Source organism: Xiphias gladius, chromosome 22, assembly GCF_016859285.1.
Source record: "Xiphias gladius isolate SHS-SW01 ecotype Sanya breed wild chromosome 22, ASM1685928v1, whole genome shotgun sequence".
Lineage (NCBI taxonomy): Eukaryota > Metazoa > Chordata > Actinopteri > Istiophoriformes > Xiphiidae > Xiphias > Xiphias gladius.
This window is the reverse complement of record NC_053421.1, coordinates 19,454,711-19,472,743: the sequence shown is the minus strand read 5'-3', so window position 1 is coordinate 19,472,743 and position 18,033 is coordinate 19,454,711. Positions and strand designations below refer to the sequence as shown.

General features: G+C 37.5%; 1 protein-coding gene across 2 annotated transcripts; it reads right to left on the bottom strand.

Annotated features, from left to right (window-relative positions):
• Positions 1–63: 63 nt before the first annotated feature.
• On the bottom strand, positions 64–17,287 carry cd4-1 (CD4-1 molecule). 2 transcript variants are annotated; one of them, XM_040117567.1, is made up of 11 exons: positions 17,217–17,287; positions 7,938–8,059; positions 3,867–3,937; positions 3,610–3,768; positions 3,350–3,496; positions 2,656–2,892; positions 2,181–2,567; positions 798–1,049; positions 550–650; positions 384–427; positions 64–171 (listed from the first exon to the last, which is right to left on the bottom strand). In XM_040117567.1, exons 3-11 carry the CDS (start codon positions 3,922–3,924, stop codon positions 141–143), a joined length of 1,416 nt encoding a protein of 471 aa, XP_039973501.1. In that variant the 5' UTR covers positions 3,925–3,937; positions 7,938–8,059; positions 17,217–17,287; the 3' UTR covers positions 64–140. The 2 variants fall into 2 exon arrangements, with proteins under 2 accessions (XP_039973501.1, XP_039973500.1); XM_040117566.1 differs by having other exon boundaries at positions 121–427.
• Between the last annotated feature and the right edge of the window lie 746 nt (positions 17,288–18,033).

Sequence of the window (18,033 nt, the reverse complement as noted above, 5' to 3'; positions counted from 1 at the left end):
GACTGACTTTGCTTTAAATCTTCATGTGGCACAGTTAACAGAGGTTCACAGTTTAGTAGATATGAAAGGAAAATCCATCTTATCTGGCTAGAAATTCAGTTGATTGCCATGTCATCTTGAAACCGTCTCTCTGGGGGATACTATGTTCTATAGAATCCTTTGGGTTTGGGGCTGAAACAGAAATTCACAGGTTTCTGTTTGAATTGTGGAAAGAGACAGAGAGCTACAAAAGCAAAATGTAGATGTTTATTTCATTAATGTGAGTATCTTCATAAAACATCTTACGGCTAAAAGTGTTATTCTGCTTTCAGTACTAATGTGAGTGTGAGTGTAAATGTGTGTTTGGAGCCATTTCATCAGTCCAGGAAATGGTTAGTACGTACTTTTTGCATTGGCAGAGTCGATGCCTGAGGTGTCTCACCCTCCGCTAATGTCACATGCCACAAAGAGAGACAGAGAGAATGAGAGATAGAGAGCTAACTTTTATTGCCATACTAAATGCTCCATTGTGATCTTACCGAAAGACATATAGGAATGGTTTAACTGTACTTGTCTGTGTCGGTAGAGGATGAAAACGAGGATAAGGAGGAGGATTGCGATGACTGCAACACTGCATATGATCACCAGCATCCACACACTCAGTTTGTGTTCTGCATACAACAGAGAAAGACAGTCATCAAACAGTATACAGTACAGAGAACACATCAAGTAAAATCATGTTTCTGTCGTAGAGGATTGTGGCCACAAGGTCATGCCCATGTCATATTTCCTGCTCTCCTCTCACTTCCTGTGCTCACCGATCTTCAGAGTTATCGAAGCTGACGTCAGCTGCGTTTTGCCCTGCCACAGCGAACACTCCCAATTTCCTCCATCTCCTGTACCCACTTCCGGGATGGTGAGATGGGCCTGGTAATGATCAGATTTTGGCAGGGACGATTGTTTAGGTGGGGACCATTGCAGGTGCAGGTCAGAGGGCAGTGGATGGCTGAGGCTGCAAGTCAGGTTGAGCGGCTGGCCAGAAATTAAGTCTGTTCCTGGGGATGGGATGACTGGAGACAGAACAGAAGAAGGGAATAAAGAAAGAACAAAGACATGAAAAAAAAATCATCTGTTGCAATGAATAGGAAATGTATGAGCCTGAGAAACTTGCAAATTCTTCTTAAAAATATTAATAATAATAAAACATATTTTAAAAATATAAATGGAAATATAGTAATACATAACAGCACCTGTGTCACAACTACATTGCACATAACGTTAAAAAGTAATTATTTAAGAAAGTAATGGGAGCATAGTGGTACAGTATTAGTCAGTTATGATATACAGTACACAGTCCTGAAGAAAATTGATAGCTGAAACAATTAGTCGACCAGTCAATTAAGAGAAAACCAATCTGCAATTATTTTGATAGTTGATTAATCATCCAAGTTATTTTTAAAAACAAAAATTTGAAATCATCAAATGAGAATGCTTGCTAGTCTTCATAGACTTGTGTGATAATAAATTGAATATCTTTAGGCACAGGAATGCATTACTCACTATCTTGATGATGAAAACAATCATAAGCTGCAGCCCTAAAGAAGTTATACAGACAACTGGGGACTCCAGTGGGATCACAGTAAAAAAGAAAATTCAAAAGTCCAAAAGAAAATCAGGGGCCTCATTTTTGCTAGATATACCCGTGCTTTGAATTAATCTGTCAGATCGGTGGACTCGTTTCTTTGAAATGTTCCTGGATAAATAATAGTTCAGATAAAAATGAGAAATCTTGGTTTTACATCATAAATACTCAAAACACATAGTCCTATTAAAATTCATTGTGTTATCATGCTCTTCAGGGGGAGGGATAGCTCCTTACACCCTATTAAAACAAGTGGAGCTAGACAAGTGTATTAGCCGCTGAAGGAGACACACATCACACCAGGGACACTTTCAAATAAACTCTGCAGCAGAGAGATGAAAACACTTGTATGGTACAAGAGAGCAGAAGCAGAGAGGTGGAAAACAAACGCCTGTCTCCAACCTGTTATGAATGACAATTAGGAAGAAGCAAAGAAACTGGACATCAAAAAGATAATTGAGGACACTGCGATAGCTAAAGAACGAGCTAACAAAATTTCTCGTGAAATGTGAGTGTTACGCAGAGCTGGGTTTGTACCAAGCAATTTGTTTTGACTTACTTTGCAACACCTCTACGTGGACGGTCCTGCTCAGAGTCACACCATTTTTAAATTTCATGATGCACATGTAATCTCCTCTGTCTTCTTTTCTGCCTTGCTTTCTGGTCAAAGTCAGATTTCTTTTTTGGGGGTCTTGTACAGGTTTCAGTTCTCTGTGTTGGTCAGTTTTGTTCCACCTCAGTCGTTCCAGAGAGAGGACGTAGAGCTTTTGCGTTTCAGAATCATGAATGAGACCCAAGGACGATTTAGGGGAGAATTGCCAGACAACTTCCTGGAAGCCCTTTGCTTTGATTTGTTCCCAGGAGATGTGAGGAGGAATGGAACAGGGGATGGTGAGAGGCATGGATTTCGACGTATACTGAGGACGTAAAGGAGCTGGGGAGAGGTCTAAATAAGTAAGAAAAGAGAAATAATCATATCTTCAGGATGAGGGTACGCTACTGTAGAACAAATGCATACCTGCACAGTAACTCACCCAAAACTGTAACAGAAACTTTCGTCTGTTTTTCTTTTTGATCAGCTGTCACTACACAGGTCCACTGGCCATTGTCTTTGCTTGTGACTCTCCTGGTTTCTTGTCTCATTTCCAGATTCTCTCCCCAGGGAGTCAGCCAGTGTATCTTGGGCTTCTCGAGATTCTGAGGCGTCTCTACGCTGCAGGCCAGAGACAGATTTTCCCCAGGCAGCAGAGGAGAGGGCGGGTTCACACTCACTAGGGCAGAAATTAAGGAAACACAATGGAAATGATGAAAATTATTTTTGAATTGTGGAAAGAGAGCAAGATAGAAATACTGCTGCAGTTTGTTAAAAAACTTCCCAAAATGTCAACCTCTTGGTAAGTAAGAAAACAGCCTTGTTTTTAGCTTGACTTCCATGTCTTATGCATTTGTCTGTTGGGTTTTAAAAAGCCAAAATGTTGTAAAGCTTGACAAGTTAAACCCACAGTCAAAATCACAAGGTCTGAACACTGAAAATCATGAATTACACTTACTTTGCACAACACGCTGCATAAAGCCTGTACTAGATTTGAACAAAACACATCTGCCTGTAGAGTATGTTTAGAATGTAAAGTGCTCTTGTGAAAAGTATAATAGCCCCTTTAAATGAAAATGTATCAGGGTGAATGTGACATGACTGAACTGAACATGTCACCTCATTGTTACTCTTACCGTTGAGTTTGAGCACTGTGATGAGAAAGAAGTTGGAAGTTTGACTTTTAATTATTTCACGTACAAATGTCCCAAGGTTTTCTTGTTGGATGTCTTTGATGATCAGCGAGTTGTCAGACCACGCCAACTTATCTTTCCATTTTGTATCTACAAGGCAAGAATTAAAAGATTGTCATCGTCAAAAGTACCTTTATTTGCGATGTAGAGACCTGTTTCATCAGTTGATGGTAAAAATTAAAAGAGCTTAGTGCATTGTTCACCCTCAGTGATCCTTTCTCCGCCAAGGTGATTGCACCAGGCAAGTAGAGGGCCATTCTGGTTACCAAACTTCCAGTACATATATTCAAGTTGATAAGTTACCCCTGGACCCTTTAGGGTAACTGTCTCTCCCACCTGAGCATAAACCACCTCATCAGCACCTAAGAGAGTGAGAAAGATTTCATGTGTTGATGTGCAAAACCAAAAAGTCCTGCCCTGAGTTAAAATGAATGAACCATCAGCTATCAGTGCATCTTACCTGTTGTTGAGATGAGCACAGTGATGAGAATGAGGATGGACTGAATTGAGTTCTTCATCCCAGTCACAAGTCTGAAGAAATTTAGAAAAATACAGGTAATATACTTATAAAAATTCTTTATCATAATAATAACAAACTCTATTAATATGTCACCTTTCATACATGCAAGGCAGCTAAAAGTGCTTTACATTAAAATTACAACACAAAAATATAATAAAACTAAAATGTTAAAATTGATTCTAAAAGAAAGAGGGAGCCAATGTAAAGACGTTAAAATGGGTATGCCCGCTCTCTTTTACTTGTTTCGGGTTCAGACTTTGGCATGTGCCTGTGATACAAGCTTAAGCCTTTTTCATTAGATTTCATTAGTAATCCAGTTAAAAGAGCACTGAAATAGTCAAGCGAAGAGAAGACCAAAGCCTAAATCGATTTCCTTACATCGGACAAGTGCAAGATACTGTCTGACTTTAGCAATACTTCTAAGGTGGAAAATGTGGTCACACTGTGACTGAGCTTTCTAAAGTTTAATTTATGATGCACAATGACACTCAAGTTGTTTTTTTTTTTTTTTTTTTTTTTAGGGAGTTTTTGGATTCAAACCCAATTACTATCGTTTCTCTTTTAGCCAATTTATTTCCAAATAGTTGTTAGTCATCCAAGTTGTAATAATCTTTAAGCATCCTGTTAAAAAATGTATATTAATGGGGTCATTGGACATGAACATAAATACAACTGTATGACATCTGCATATCTATAGATTTCAGACCATGTTGATTTACATTTTGGCCAACTAAGAGCGTGCACAGTGGGAAAAGGGGTGGACAAAGTATGGAGACCTGGTCCAAAAATGATTTATAATTGATGGATCAAGATTGGATCGATGAAACAGAGTCTTGAAGGTATGAGCTAGTTTATTATGTACACCTACAGTCTTTCTAGCATTCAGCATTCTAATTCAAAAACCCTGAAATGGTTTGTACCTTTGAAGCTTAAACTAACATTAACATTGTTTTCATTGTTTTTCTGTTTACAATGTCAGAGAGGTCTTTTTTGTTTTTTGTTTTTTACACTTTTGAGAGCCTAGTCGGTGATGCCAACCTAGAATGAGTAAATGAAAACATTAAAGGGTATAAAGAAAGGATTTATTGCAGGGGTGCTGGCAATAGATTATGCAGGTGTACCTAATAAATTTGTAATTGAGTTTGAACGCTTTAATATTTTAGTGACAAATTAAGAAAAGTAGCTATTTGAAAAGTAGCATTTCAGTAAATAAATATTGTAGAGACATCCTTACTTTATCTTATCATTTTGTATTTATATAACATTTTTGCCACACAGTGAAACCGCTCGTCAGGAAGCAAAGAGGGGTCTGTGGTGGTCTCAGATTTAGAGAGATTTAAGAAAATAAAAGAGTTCAGAGAGCTGAGAGTAGGCGGCCTGTGGTGGGCTTCGGATGAAAAGAAACAGACAAATGTTGGAGGGAACAGACACAGAGCGTATGCTGGGTTGTGGTGGGCCTTGATTTAGTTAAGGTGCAGATTCTTATCCCAATCGTCCCCCTCCTCCATTCCCCCCTCTGCCTCTCACACCCCCTCTCTTCCTCCCCTGTTCCACGAAAGACGGATCTCTCCACGCTTAAAAAGACAAAAAAAAAAAAAAAAGAGAGACCACAGCACTAAAATCACACCTAGACTGTGGTTTAAGGTAGATGTTTCTCTTTTTCTCTGTAGCACTCCCTCATCTCTCCGCAGCCCCCCCCTTTTCTCTATGGTGTATCGGTATGTCGTGATTGTGCACAAAAAATCTTTTCAAAGACTTTTGATGCTGCTTTTACAGCGATTTCCGCCCTTTAAAAGAAAAGATATAGGTGATATATAATTGAGCAAAAGATAAACTAATGTCTTATCAGATCTTAGGAGTTTGAGTCGCGATGTAGATCGTATGTTACTTCAAGAATAAATAAAATTTTACATAAAAGTTGATGCGGAACACTGCTTATTAATGTAGCATCAAGATTCAGTGCCTTATTCTGTATAAATAGGTGACGAGACACAGTGAGTGTTTGCTTGTAGTTCTTAAGGAGTATTTGTAGTGGTCTTAACTTAAATTACAAGAATGAGCAAAGCAATATATAAACTAATAAAAATAGGAAATTAATAACATCGAGTCTTTTGAGTATTTTTTCCTATTACAGCAAGGCTTTGCAACAACGTGTACCTATGAAGGCTTGTCCAAGGTTCTGACAAATATTTTTGTGGTATAAAAATATTAAAGCTGGGAAACTCTGGTGGCCAGGGAGCTACAGCGCCGACCATGAACACGGTGTTCCTGGTTCGAGGCCACCCGTGGGCACCTTTGTTGCATGTCACTTCCCATCTCTCTCTCTCTCTTAATTTCCTGTCATCTCTCCACTGTCAGCCATCCAATAAATGCATAAAATGTCCAAAAAATTATCTTTAAAAAAAGTTGTCAGCAAACTTCTGTCTCACCATTAGAGGCAAAATCTTTTCACAAATGATACGCAATGTCCTGTGAAAATGTGTTAAAGCTGTCAACATAAAAGTATCAGGATAATATTTCAAATTTATTAAGGTTACAAAGTAATTTTTATTGCACTTATACCAACATTAATCACAACACAATATAATTCTGCTCATGGCTATAAAATGTTATAATCATCTGTCTGAGGCCTCACACTTAAAATATAAGAGAGTTAAGGTACCTGGTTGACAGGTACAGAAAGAAAACATCAAAAAATAAAATCTTTTTTTTCGCCACATAACTCATGTCAGTGCCTCAAGAAAAGCAACATTAAACATCAAAATCTGAAGTGATGTGTTTCAAGGAGAAATGTCTCGAAGCAAATGGCTTATGTATGTGTCAACTATATCTATATAACATCAAGGACTGTAAACACATGAATATGATATATATGTCAACCTGTCAGATGGAATTTGATGGAAAACAAATAATGTTGCATTGTTTATTTCAACTGAGATCAGGGTTTGTAAGAAAAAAAAAAAAAGAGCGGAGACCGGAGACAGAGTGAGACTGATGTTAAACAGACGTTCAAAGTCACTGCACCTGTGGAGCCATAACCCAGAAACCAAGTTCAACGATCATAGCTGTAGCTCAAGATAGAGCTTCAGCAACAAGCAGAGACGGAGGGGGAGGTGGGGGTGAGGGCCAAACATAGTGGAGAGGTGAAGGTGGGGAGGAGAGTGAGGAGAAAAAGAAAAAGGAAAGCACACGATAGGAATTGATAGGATTGCAGTACAATCTGATTGAAGTGTGTCTGGTTTTCATTATTTAAAGTCCTGGTTTAGGCTGCGCCTGGACTGACTTCAACATTGTCTTACGAGTTTTAAATTCACTCCTAAATAAGTTACACACAAAAATAGTTTACGTCTTATGCAGTTTGCGCAGGAATCAAAATTGTTGGACCAACTTTTTCTCTTTTTCAGAAAAACCAGAATAGGAGAAATTAGATGTTCATTTGTATCTCTACATTTTAATCTGGTATCTTTACATTTTATTTTGCTCAAATTGTCGTATTTTATTTAAAGGTCCATATAAAAAAAGTTTCCTCTTTTATTGTAAGAATAACAATAAAAGAGGAAATGTAATTATAAATTACATTTATAATTTGTAAATTGTGTTTATAGCGGTAGTCCATTTAGTACCTGTCAGCTGCCCGCTGCTTAACTATTTAGGAATTTCAACAAAGCATAAAGCAAGAAAGCAGAAATACACCAAATGTAACAAGAAATTTCAAAATGATGTGGTATGTTTAGTATTTTAATATTTCTTTCAGTTTCATTCAGGATCGGTATGTGCTTTTGATTCATACATCTTGACTTGTAGCTGTAATTAGAGGAATATATAAAACTCACTATGACATTTCGGCCATACTGGGCCTGCTGAGGTCTCACAGGTTAATGATTCAAAATTAGTATCAGGTCGGAGAAAAAAAATTGACACTGATATTTGGTGGTTACAGCAGTAAATGTTTTTATATTGTGAAGTACATGTATATTTAGCTAAAATAAAAAAAAATTCCAGTCTACTTACAACTGTCATTAAGTGCTGAAATGTCCCTCTGTGCACAGTGATCTGGAGTCAGGAGGAAATGCTGAATATTTATCGAACGATCCTTTTTACGTGCCGTTGCACCTCCCTTGCCACTGATTGGTCTGGAAAAAAAAACACGGAGTTGTTGATCAAACCCAAAGTCAGAATAATGACCTTGGATTGGTTGTTACAGAGGAGGTGGTCAAAATCTCCTCGCTAAACTTCTCTTTTGTATCTTAAAACGGTTTATCACTTAATCGCTTTATGTGTTGTATAGGACAAAAATGTATACGCTGCATTATAATATTAGATGAAACAGAAACAAAACCCATCAGTTGGGCAGCGTAATGGTGCCGTAATTTAATCAGTGAATTAAAATGCATTTTTGATCTTCTATGCTCGTTTTCACTTTTTAATCTGTCCAACAGATACACAAATAAACAACTCATCTTAATTAGCTAAAATTTTCATTTGACTTGCTGCCTGATAACATGTGACACAAAATTTGAGAAGTGTCTCTCTGGACTCATTATCTATATTTAGCCCCTTCTAAATACCACACGGTTGGCTTACGCCCTACTTTATCATAATTGTTCCGTTGATTTTCCCTTGATCATATAATTGTACTGATTTAGATACATAATTAGTGTATCAGAATTCAAGCCATGAACTGCTGGCCAGATCTCCACAAAGGCAGCTGATAAGTAAAAATTAAAAACGGTAACATTTCCTAAAAAGAAACACCCAGATCAAGTTCTTAATGCGCTAAGGGAAAAATTGTTTTGGGGAAACTGTCTTGCTGGGAAGGCTGTACAAAGAGATGGGAACATGTTAGTTTAATATATATATATACATATATATGTACATATACATATATACAAATGTATACATATATGGTGAAATAAATATATCAGGTGACTTCAAATCTTGAAGATACAACCATTGTAAAAACAATTTTTCCGTCTCTAACATGTTTCGATGTCTTCTAGGAGGCAAGCAATCGCTGCTGTGTGAACACTGGGAGCTACGCACATCATACAACTAGATAAATGAATATTAACTATGTATAAAGTCTGCAGGGACAATTTGTGACCTGCTGGCAAACAAAAAGAATACATTATCCAAAAGAAACAATCTCTCTTTTCAAAACAGTTGTCAAACTCCTCTTCCGTACATACAAATACTAAGAACAACCTTATATACATAGATAACATACATACAGACAAAAAATGTATTTTTCTCTTAAATTACCCCTTGAAGAGCTTTAAGGTTACATAATTTATTTTTTCCTTTTTATTTTTTTATTTTGTTTAATAACCTGACATACAGAAAACAATCAGTAGCTGCCTGTTACAGTGCTCCGTTAAAGCCACAGAATATCACACGAAGACACCGTTTTTTGCGCCGCATCAAACCTTTTGGGTTTAATTTCTGACAATCACCCTGTAATTCAGCAACCCATTTTTGACTCTTTGGGAGAATTTAAAATAAAGACCTGTGGGTTTGATCAAATTCTTGTCTCAGTTTGTCAACGATAAACCAACCAAACGGTCTGCACAGGTCAAAGAGATGAACAATTTCACCCAGTGATGTTTTAATCTAAACTAATTCTTGTTTTTTTTGTTTTGAACTACTATTTAATCATAATACGCAAAACTGATCAGATTCAACCAAGCAAATGAACCAAACAAACTCGTAAATGGAAGATTTAGCAGGTTTTACCTCTGAGACCGGCAACATTTATTAGTAAATAAAACGCTAACTAAACGTAGTGCTGCACTAAACTGCTTCTTATGATATAACTTTAAATGGACCCTGCTCCATGAATTTATCAAAAATGAAAGCCTGTATTTTATGGGGTTTTTTTATAACAAAATTTAGCTTTTGCAGCACTACACAGTCATTTTACATTTATGGGCCTAGAGTCTTGATCAATGAAAAATCTGTGTGTCATTCCTCATTTCATTCAGTGTTTCGGTGAGATGAAGAAAATCAATCGTCAGTCACCCTGCACACAATTCAGAATACACTCTGCAAGACATAGTAATTCTCTTATTACTTACTGGGTACATGACTACCTGCATGGGAGCCAAACACCTGCTTGTGCCTATCTCTGCTCCTAACCTGCTGTAGAGTCTCGTCTGCACTCAATACAGCAGTAATATAACATCTGTGGATCTCTGTCTGCTCTCACTGTTGTCTGAGTTTGTCTCTTACAGCTTATTGTTATCCTTAAGTAATGCACCCCACTGCAGGGACTGTTGCTGTTACAATATCAACTACATAACTGTGCTGATGTAGTATTATTATGGGAGTTAAACACTGAGAAGGAAAAAAACCTCTAATAAACACCGACACATTTCGTACCAATCGCATGATTTGACAGTTTCTGAAAAGGAATGTAAATGGAACTTGATTGGCAGCCATGTTCCAGCACGCATTTAATTTTTGTTTGTTTCTTTTCAGCAAAACTTGATGAACCACTTAAAAATCTGTTCACTGATATTTAAAATCACGAAAGTAAGTTTGCAAAATAAGACATATTGTAGAATCGCAGGCTTCAGTCAGTCCGAAGTAGAGAGAACTAAGTATTTAAAATGCAAATGAATTGAGGGCGTCAAGGTTCATTTGAGTAGATTTTTTTTCTTGCCCCATGCTGAAAAATCCATTTTTAAGCATAATAACAAAATACAAATTCTTCCATCCAGTGATGAGGTGATCTAAGGACAGCTTGCCCCATGCTAACTAATGGCAGCTACAGGGATCAGTCAAGGGACTATAACTGTAAAAACACACTGCTGAGGTGGTTTAGAGACATGAACCACAACAAGGACAAAACAAACATCTCGCACACTTCTCATGTTTCTCTCTGAGGTTTCTCTGCCTGCCTCTGTACTGCCTTCATAAAGGGTTCACACCTGCTTCTGTTCCCTCTGAGCTCAAAATTAAACAAGCGTTTTGTTTGCTCCTTACAGCAAGACGTTCAAGTTAATGGCTACCACACTGAAACATTTACATCTTGTAGGCCTTGTGTAAATGCATGTTCTCCTTAAAGAACATCTGGATGTAAACTGTGACAAAGAATAGGTCCAAATTTCACTGTGTTGTTTTCTCTCTTTTTTTTGAGCTGTGATTTTGATGGAAAACACCTGAAAGTGAGGACTCCCTCATTAGTCACACACCTAACGAGGGCGTGTGTACCACGTCTTGTCATTACTGAAAGAAAAAAAGACAACAAGTGTGGGCCACAATCAAGAATGAAGGGTGATTCACTTTTTCATATGTATCTCTTGTCTCCTCATCCCCCATTCTCTCCTACAGAGGGTTTCCCTCACCATGCGATCTCTGTTTTCTGTTTCTGACTTTCTTTGTTTTTATAGCCTATACCATTTTGAATTAGAGTATAGTGTGAGATTTAAGCGAGGCAGTTGAAGATGGGAGGGCACCAAGCTTGTACGGAATGTATGTTTTAGTGTCTGTGACTGTTCTGATGTTTCAGAAATCAACAAAATGTCAGTGGAAAAAGGTTGAGAATCAGAAACAAGTGACATTCTGCGCAATGACTGAAAAACATTTTGTCATTGTGTCTGTTCATTCGGGGAACTTCATTCAAGCTCCTTTGAAGCCTCATAGTTGTGAAACAGTAGATGAAGACAGAAAAGTTTGCTTTTTCTGTCCCTCCCACTCACCACTTCACCTCTATCATTTGTTCACGTCAATGGTTTGTAAGTTATCTAGTTTTTTACTGCCACTATATTGTTTGCAGGCTGCTGCATAATTATTTGATCAGAACAGAAAAATAGGTTATGTTTATTTTGGTACAGGAAGCGTAGATTTTAACCCATACAGAATATGAATCGTGTTGTTAGAACAGTTGGAACATCAAGCCATGTTTGTGAGTTATTCCTGAGAAATGCAATCTGATTTGTGTGAATTAGAGTTATTTTTAGGTTTTCAGGGGAAAACTGCATCATGGCTCAGCATGAGACTAGCAGGCATACTGTAACTGTAAAGTTGTGTTTAGGTTTAAGCTAATGAGTTTAATGCTGACATTGGTTTGCCACGGAAAAAGTGGTGTATAGTTCCACAGCGCCTACATACTTGTACATGAAGCATTTCCTGTAATTAATCAAGATAACAAAAGTTTTCCTGCAATCCTAAATGCTAACAGTTTTCAATATTGTAGCGTCTATCAACGTTTCTTTACTCTTGCACCACGGTAGCACATTCACTTACAGTGCTACATTATAGAGTCAGTATAATATGTTCGGCGGTAAAACTTTCCCATCAAATGCATTTGGACATAAAGTACATTTGCACTCACTTCTTTACTTTAAGTGATACAACAGAACATTTAGAAAAAACACCTTTTTACACCAAAGAAGTGTAAAAACAAGTCTTCTTCTGTCTGGCTACACTCTGGAAAGCTTTCAAATTTATTTTGCTGCTTTAATGTAGTAGCTACAATATTCATAGATTTGCCATTAGATTAGATTGAAGAACCAGTTCAAATTTTGATGTCTGTCTCAAATAAAACACTCACATGCCCATACACACGTTGAAACAGTTTTTCACCGCTGTAACTGTTCCTATTGTCCATATTGGCAGTGAAGAGATCGCTTCCTAATGCACTACCAATGTACAAGGTGGGGGGGGGGGGGGTTACAGACCTTGTTATGTATAAAAATGCATTCAAAAGTTGGACTGATGCTAATCAGAGGCCTCTGCAGTTGGTCAAATCAAGCATCTAACTTCCACCGTTAACAGTCCCTTTTAGTACAAAATTCGCCCTTTGCGTTACTACCCGTCCGCTGCAGCTCAGCAAGAAAACACTGACAAAGGAACGAAGAGAGGGAATTCTGTACTAAAAAGACTGTATCTTTAGAAGAGTCCCACTCGACTAACGTCAACTGCTGAAGCCTTATATTTGCTTCAAATGAACTTTAGAACGTATTTTCACACAGAATGAAGACTGCAGATTATGTACCCCATCTCCTACATTAGAAATCCATCAGAAGGGCATTTCTTCACAGCCAGTAGGGAACGGAGGAATGTTAAAATAGACACCAGTAGATTCATATACAGACAAGCACGGTCACAGTGTAGGCTATTGAATTTCATCGCTTAATGTTTAAAGCGTCTGACTTAAACACTGACTCCGCTCATCAGAAGCTGCACTGAACTGAAGTTAAACCTGTGTGGAAGTGAAGCTACACATGAGGGGGGTTTACAGAATGGGAAATCCCCTATCAGATCATTTTAATTTGAAGGATTGTGGAAAGACATTTGTTTAAAATCTATAAAATGTGCAACAGTGGTTCAGCTTGCAACTGTAGTTTGAGCACAGATGACTGTCTGGAGGTCTGAAAACTGACACATCAACATGCCGATTGTTGCACCTCTTTTTTCAGCCAACAAATGCTGCCGATAGGCATTCAACATATGACACAAATTTGTGCCAGGTGTCTCCAAGGTTTGGTTTAGCGAATGTTAGTGTTTGCAATAAAACTCTGAGCTGAATTTGGTTCCTGTTGTTTTGCATTGATGGAATGACAACCCGAGTGGAAATTGAAGCGGGAGGGAGGTACACTGGTTCAGAGATTTCAGTTTCATTTTGAATGACTGTGTGTGTGTGTGCCAAACAATGAAAAATAGTACTGAGTAATAGCCATGAAAAGGGAATCCCATTTTCTCATACGAAAACACCCCCAATGCAAAATAGACATTATATTTTCATAACAGAGTAATGGAAACGCAGCTTGGTAATTGCCTACAGAGAACAAAAAAATACACATGGAGCTTCTAAATGTTAATGTTGGCAGAAATAGTGACTTGTTGCTTGCCACTAAACTCTAAGAAGGCGAAATTAATAAATCTAATGACTTTTACTCTTTACTATAATGCAGTACAATAGCAGTAAATCAGTGGCACTTTATTTTGGCTGAGCGTAATGTGGTGACTTCCAGTTTTAGGGGTGTTATTGGATGGACCGTGTCGGAATCATGACTCTTACTTGCACAATTTTCTTCTTAAACATGCAGACAAGGCAAACAATGAGTTTTTATAGCCTAACATGGAAATGTTGTTCACCGGCCAAGACAGTCATCCAAACTTAATCTCACTGAGCAGGCTGAAGGCAAAAAGCCCCCAAAACAGGCAAGACGAGACGATGCCGCAGTATAGTTCTGGCAGAACATCACCGGTTAACAAGTGCCTGCTGATATCTGTGGGTCGCAGACTTCAGCCGTACACCACAAATATTGAATATGATCACTTTATTTCATTTTTTTTTTATTGTAATCTCTTAAATGCATTTTAGTCTTCTAACATTGTGGGACCATGTATATAAAACTATTACAATTCCAGATTAAAGGAGAGCGTAAACATTCTATCCTCGTAGTCATTCTTTTATTTCAAGTCCAGTGTGCTGAAGGATGGAGCTAACACAATAAAAAAAAAAAAAAACGAAAAAAACATGTCGCTGTCTTACTACATATGGACCATACTGGACATGTATTTCCCATGATTTAATTTGGCTTACAAGAAAGCTTAAAGTTTGTTTTTTTTCGTTTGTTTTTTAAACAAACGGATACATATTTAAAAGTACACACAAAGCGAAATGGTTTCAGTAATAACAGCACAATATCACTTAATATAAGACTTCGAGGTGACTTCTTCTAAACTGATCAGCGTTCAGCCTAGATCTGGTGGTGAATACAGCATGGAGAGGTTAGCTGGCTGCCCATGCCCAAAAACTTCAACCATGAAAGCACCTGTGTAGAAAGTGTCAGGTGCATTTGCTTTCTCCTAGCATTGAGCGGGTAAGGCGTCATACTGTGCCGACAACTTCCACCGCAGTAGTATAATATGTGATTCTGCAACCCTGATAGATCATTCATTTTGCTTTGTAATTAATTATGTTTGATTTTGCTATTATAGCAACATTCCCTGTATTTATGGTGCCCTAGTAAAATACAAAATCCTTTGAGTCAGTGGTTGCTGATAATCAGACTGTTACATTCAGTGGCAACACATGTTTAGCTCATCTCAAGCTGGAGAGTGTTTTATATTACTTTATAATGTAATATATTCAAAGTAATATAAAGTAGGCTTTATAATACTTTGATAAGTAATATAAACCTATAATCATCTTTATATTACTTATTTACATTGCAGTATTGTGTACAGTTGTTTTTAAAATACAACTTTGAATACTAATCCTTCATTTGTTCAATTTCAGACAAACCGGATAGACATGACAGCGTTTGGTAAATATGTTTTAGAATAGGCCTTTTCCACAACCCAACCGGTTTTACTTTTGCGAGGTAATAAAGTTATCTAGCAATTCTTATATTCCGACATGTCTCAGAAGGACTAGCACAGGTGTAAAAAATTAGCCAGTGATGGTTGAATCCCATGTAGCTGCCTCAGTTTTAGAGTCCTAGTATTGTGCAATGCTGTGCTCACACTCACATGACTTACTGGGACACTTCCACTTACTGGAACAGTAGCACCCGTGCTATGCTTACTATGACAAGTTAAAAAAGAGTGTGCTGTGAAAAATTACCTTTTAGATATACTTTATTTATTCCCAGAGGTAAAATCGGCTTGATTGCCCATGCACAGTGACAAAAAAAGAAAGCAGACGCGAGCCAGAAAGTTCGACACAAAGAAGACATGTTACAGTGTGGACCTGGCTCTAAATTTGTTTTGAAGCTTAGTTATTCTTCATGTTTCGTCAGTGGCAGACTTGATGAAAACAGACCTGTTATTTCTGTCACAATTAATGAAAACGCCTGCATTAAGCTCCGACTGTTTAGAATTCGACGCCCGTCCCGTTGAATTTTTGAGGTATGTTATGTTTATATACGCTATATAACGTGATTGGACTGCAACAAACACACATGCATAAATGTTCTGGTACAGTATATACCACATTTCTTAAGGTACGATGTACATTAAGAGCGTTCATTCGACCCACTGCTGATATACTCAATAGATAATGAGCGATATCATAAACTTGTAAACGGTCACTTCTGGCACCGTTTAGATCTCATTCATTTTTACAGTCCCAAAAATACATAAACAAAACAAGTTGTCATGATTGATCTCTTTAAAGCTGCTTTAAGTTAGAAACAGAAAGCCATTATGTGTAAATGTTTAAAATCCCAATGAGCACTCTGTGCTCTTCAGAATAATATTTGCACATAATACAATATTTGTGTTATTTGTATGAATAACATATTTACAAATATGGTTTAATATTTCAAAATAGAAAGACTTTATATGTTGGTAACCATTATTTTCAAATGCTGCTGAACAAGAGTGAATTATTTTAATTTTTTTTTAAATGACTGGTCTTTAAAAGCTGCAACAATCATTTCTCATATCAGGCAGTCTGCAGGCCATAAAGCTGTTCCCCTTAGCAACAGCTGACATCAACAGTTTAACAGGAGCAGCATAAAGAACATAAACGTTTTATGTCCTCCTGGGTTTAATGCTTTTTATGTTTCCAGAGATTTGTTCCAGAGCAATACAATTAGTTTGTGTGCCACTTGCGCAAGATTAGCAGAAACTTAGCGTCCCATCAGTGTTAACGATTGCGAAATCACCAAAATGCTGCAGCCGTTATTGCATAAACTTGGATCTTTTAACTTTAGGAGATGGAGGAACAGAAAATTCTATTTTAGGCATTTCTAGTATGGTATTTCACACAAAGACCGGTAAAGTCTGAGACAAGCCCCGCAGAGGGTCAAATCGAGACTGATACGTTTGGTGAATTATTTAAGGCTAGTGAAAAAACAACAAGAAAATCATTCAATATTACTGAATTTGATCCTATTCTCATGTAATTTCCATCAGAATATCACAAGACACTCAGCAGTAACACTGGAAATATTCTGGCTCATCATTTCTTGTGATTATTTTACATCATTTGTTGGTTGTGTTTTTCGGCAAAATAAGACCAACAAAGACGAGACCAGAACAAGGCCAAGACAAAACAATCAATATGTGGCCCAAGAAAAAGACTTTTTAAAATGTGGCCTCGGACAAGACCAGGTTTGTATGCTATGGCTTTGGCCCTCTGTTTCGGTCTATGAGAGTGGATCTCCGGCAGTGTTAGAGAGATTTGTCAGTATTTGCAGCAGCCATTTATGCCCTCGTAGGGACACATTTCTATCCTCACTTACGTATCTTCTGTCTGTAAGAAAATCCCTTAAATCAGCTTCTATCAAGAAGGACACTGAGGATATATACAGTACGTTTCGGAGTACTCACATGAGATGTGCTCAGCGCAGCGATGACTTCAGCTCTGACATTTAGTATGCGCTTCAGCTGTCTCTTTCATACTCAAACACACACACACACACACACACACAGGAAGTCAGACACCACTATGATCCCATCATCTCAGTTGTGAACCAAATGGATTGCATACTGTAGATTAGGATTAGGAATACCATGTATACCATATAGGAGTTTCGTAAAGTAGGTTTATGTTACAAAATACACAATTTGACATCAAATATTTGTCACTCTTAAACACATGTGAATATGAATGCATGCCGTTGGTGACCTTGTGTTACTGCGTGAAACAGGTGTTTACGGTGCTTTTCATAATATGTAGCACGCCACTGGTGTTAACACCTGCATCATACTGCACCAGTTGTGGGGCATTCCGTTTTTTGGAACCAATGTTGGTACGGTTTAAAGCATGTTTTGGCACAAAACAGTAAAGATAATGTTTATATGATGTCATATTATGTTGAACAAGGTCATAAAAGTTATTAATCCTTTCTTATTAATTTAAACCCCTTTTTTGATACTACTTATAGTTGGCACTTTTTTCTGGAAGTAGCCATTCAGTGTATATATTGCTTGTAGTTACCTCTCTATATAGTGGTTATTATTGTTACTGGTGGCGTTCGCCACAGTGCAGGAGATCACTGTTTTGAAATGATCCAAACACAGGGGATTCACAGACAACCCTGAGTAGTCAGCCCTACTGTTTGGGATTTCATCATCGATAGAAGCTTCTCTGTTCTATTATATGAGTATAGATATATTTTTAAAATTCAGCTTTAGGGTATCTTTT

Bases quoted from the DNA above. Each gene is read 5' to 3' on its own strand.
- cd4-1 (XM_040117566.1), bottom strand. From the start codon at position 3,924: ATGAAGAACTCAATTCAGTCCATCCTCATTCTCATCACTGTGCTCATC. The intron at 2,893-3,349 runs GTAAGAGTAACA...TTTCTGCCCTAG, and splicing joins CACAGTGCTCAAACTCAACG to TGAGTGTGAACCCGCCCTCT. The intron at 651-797 runs GTGAGCACAGGA...TGTTGTATGCAG, and splicing joins TTCGATAACTCTGAAGATCG to AACACAAACTGAGTGTGTGG.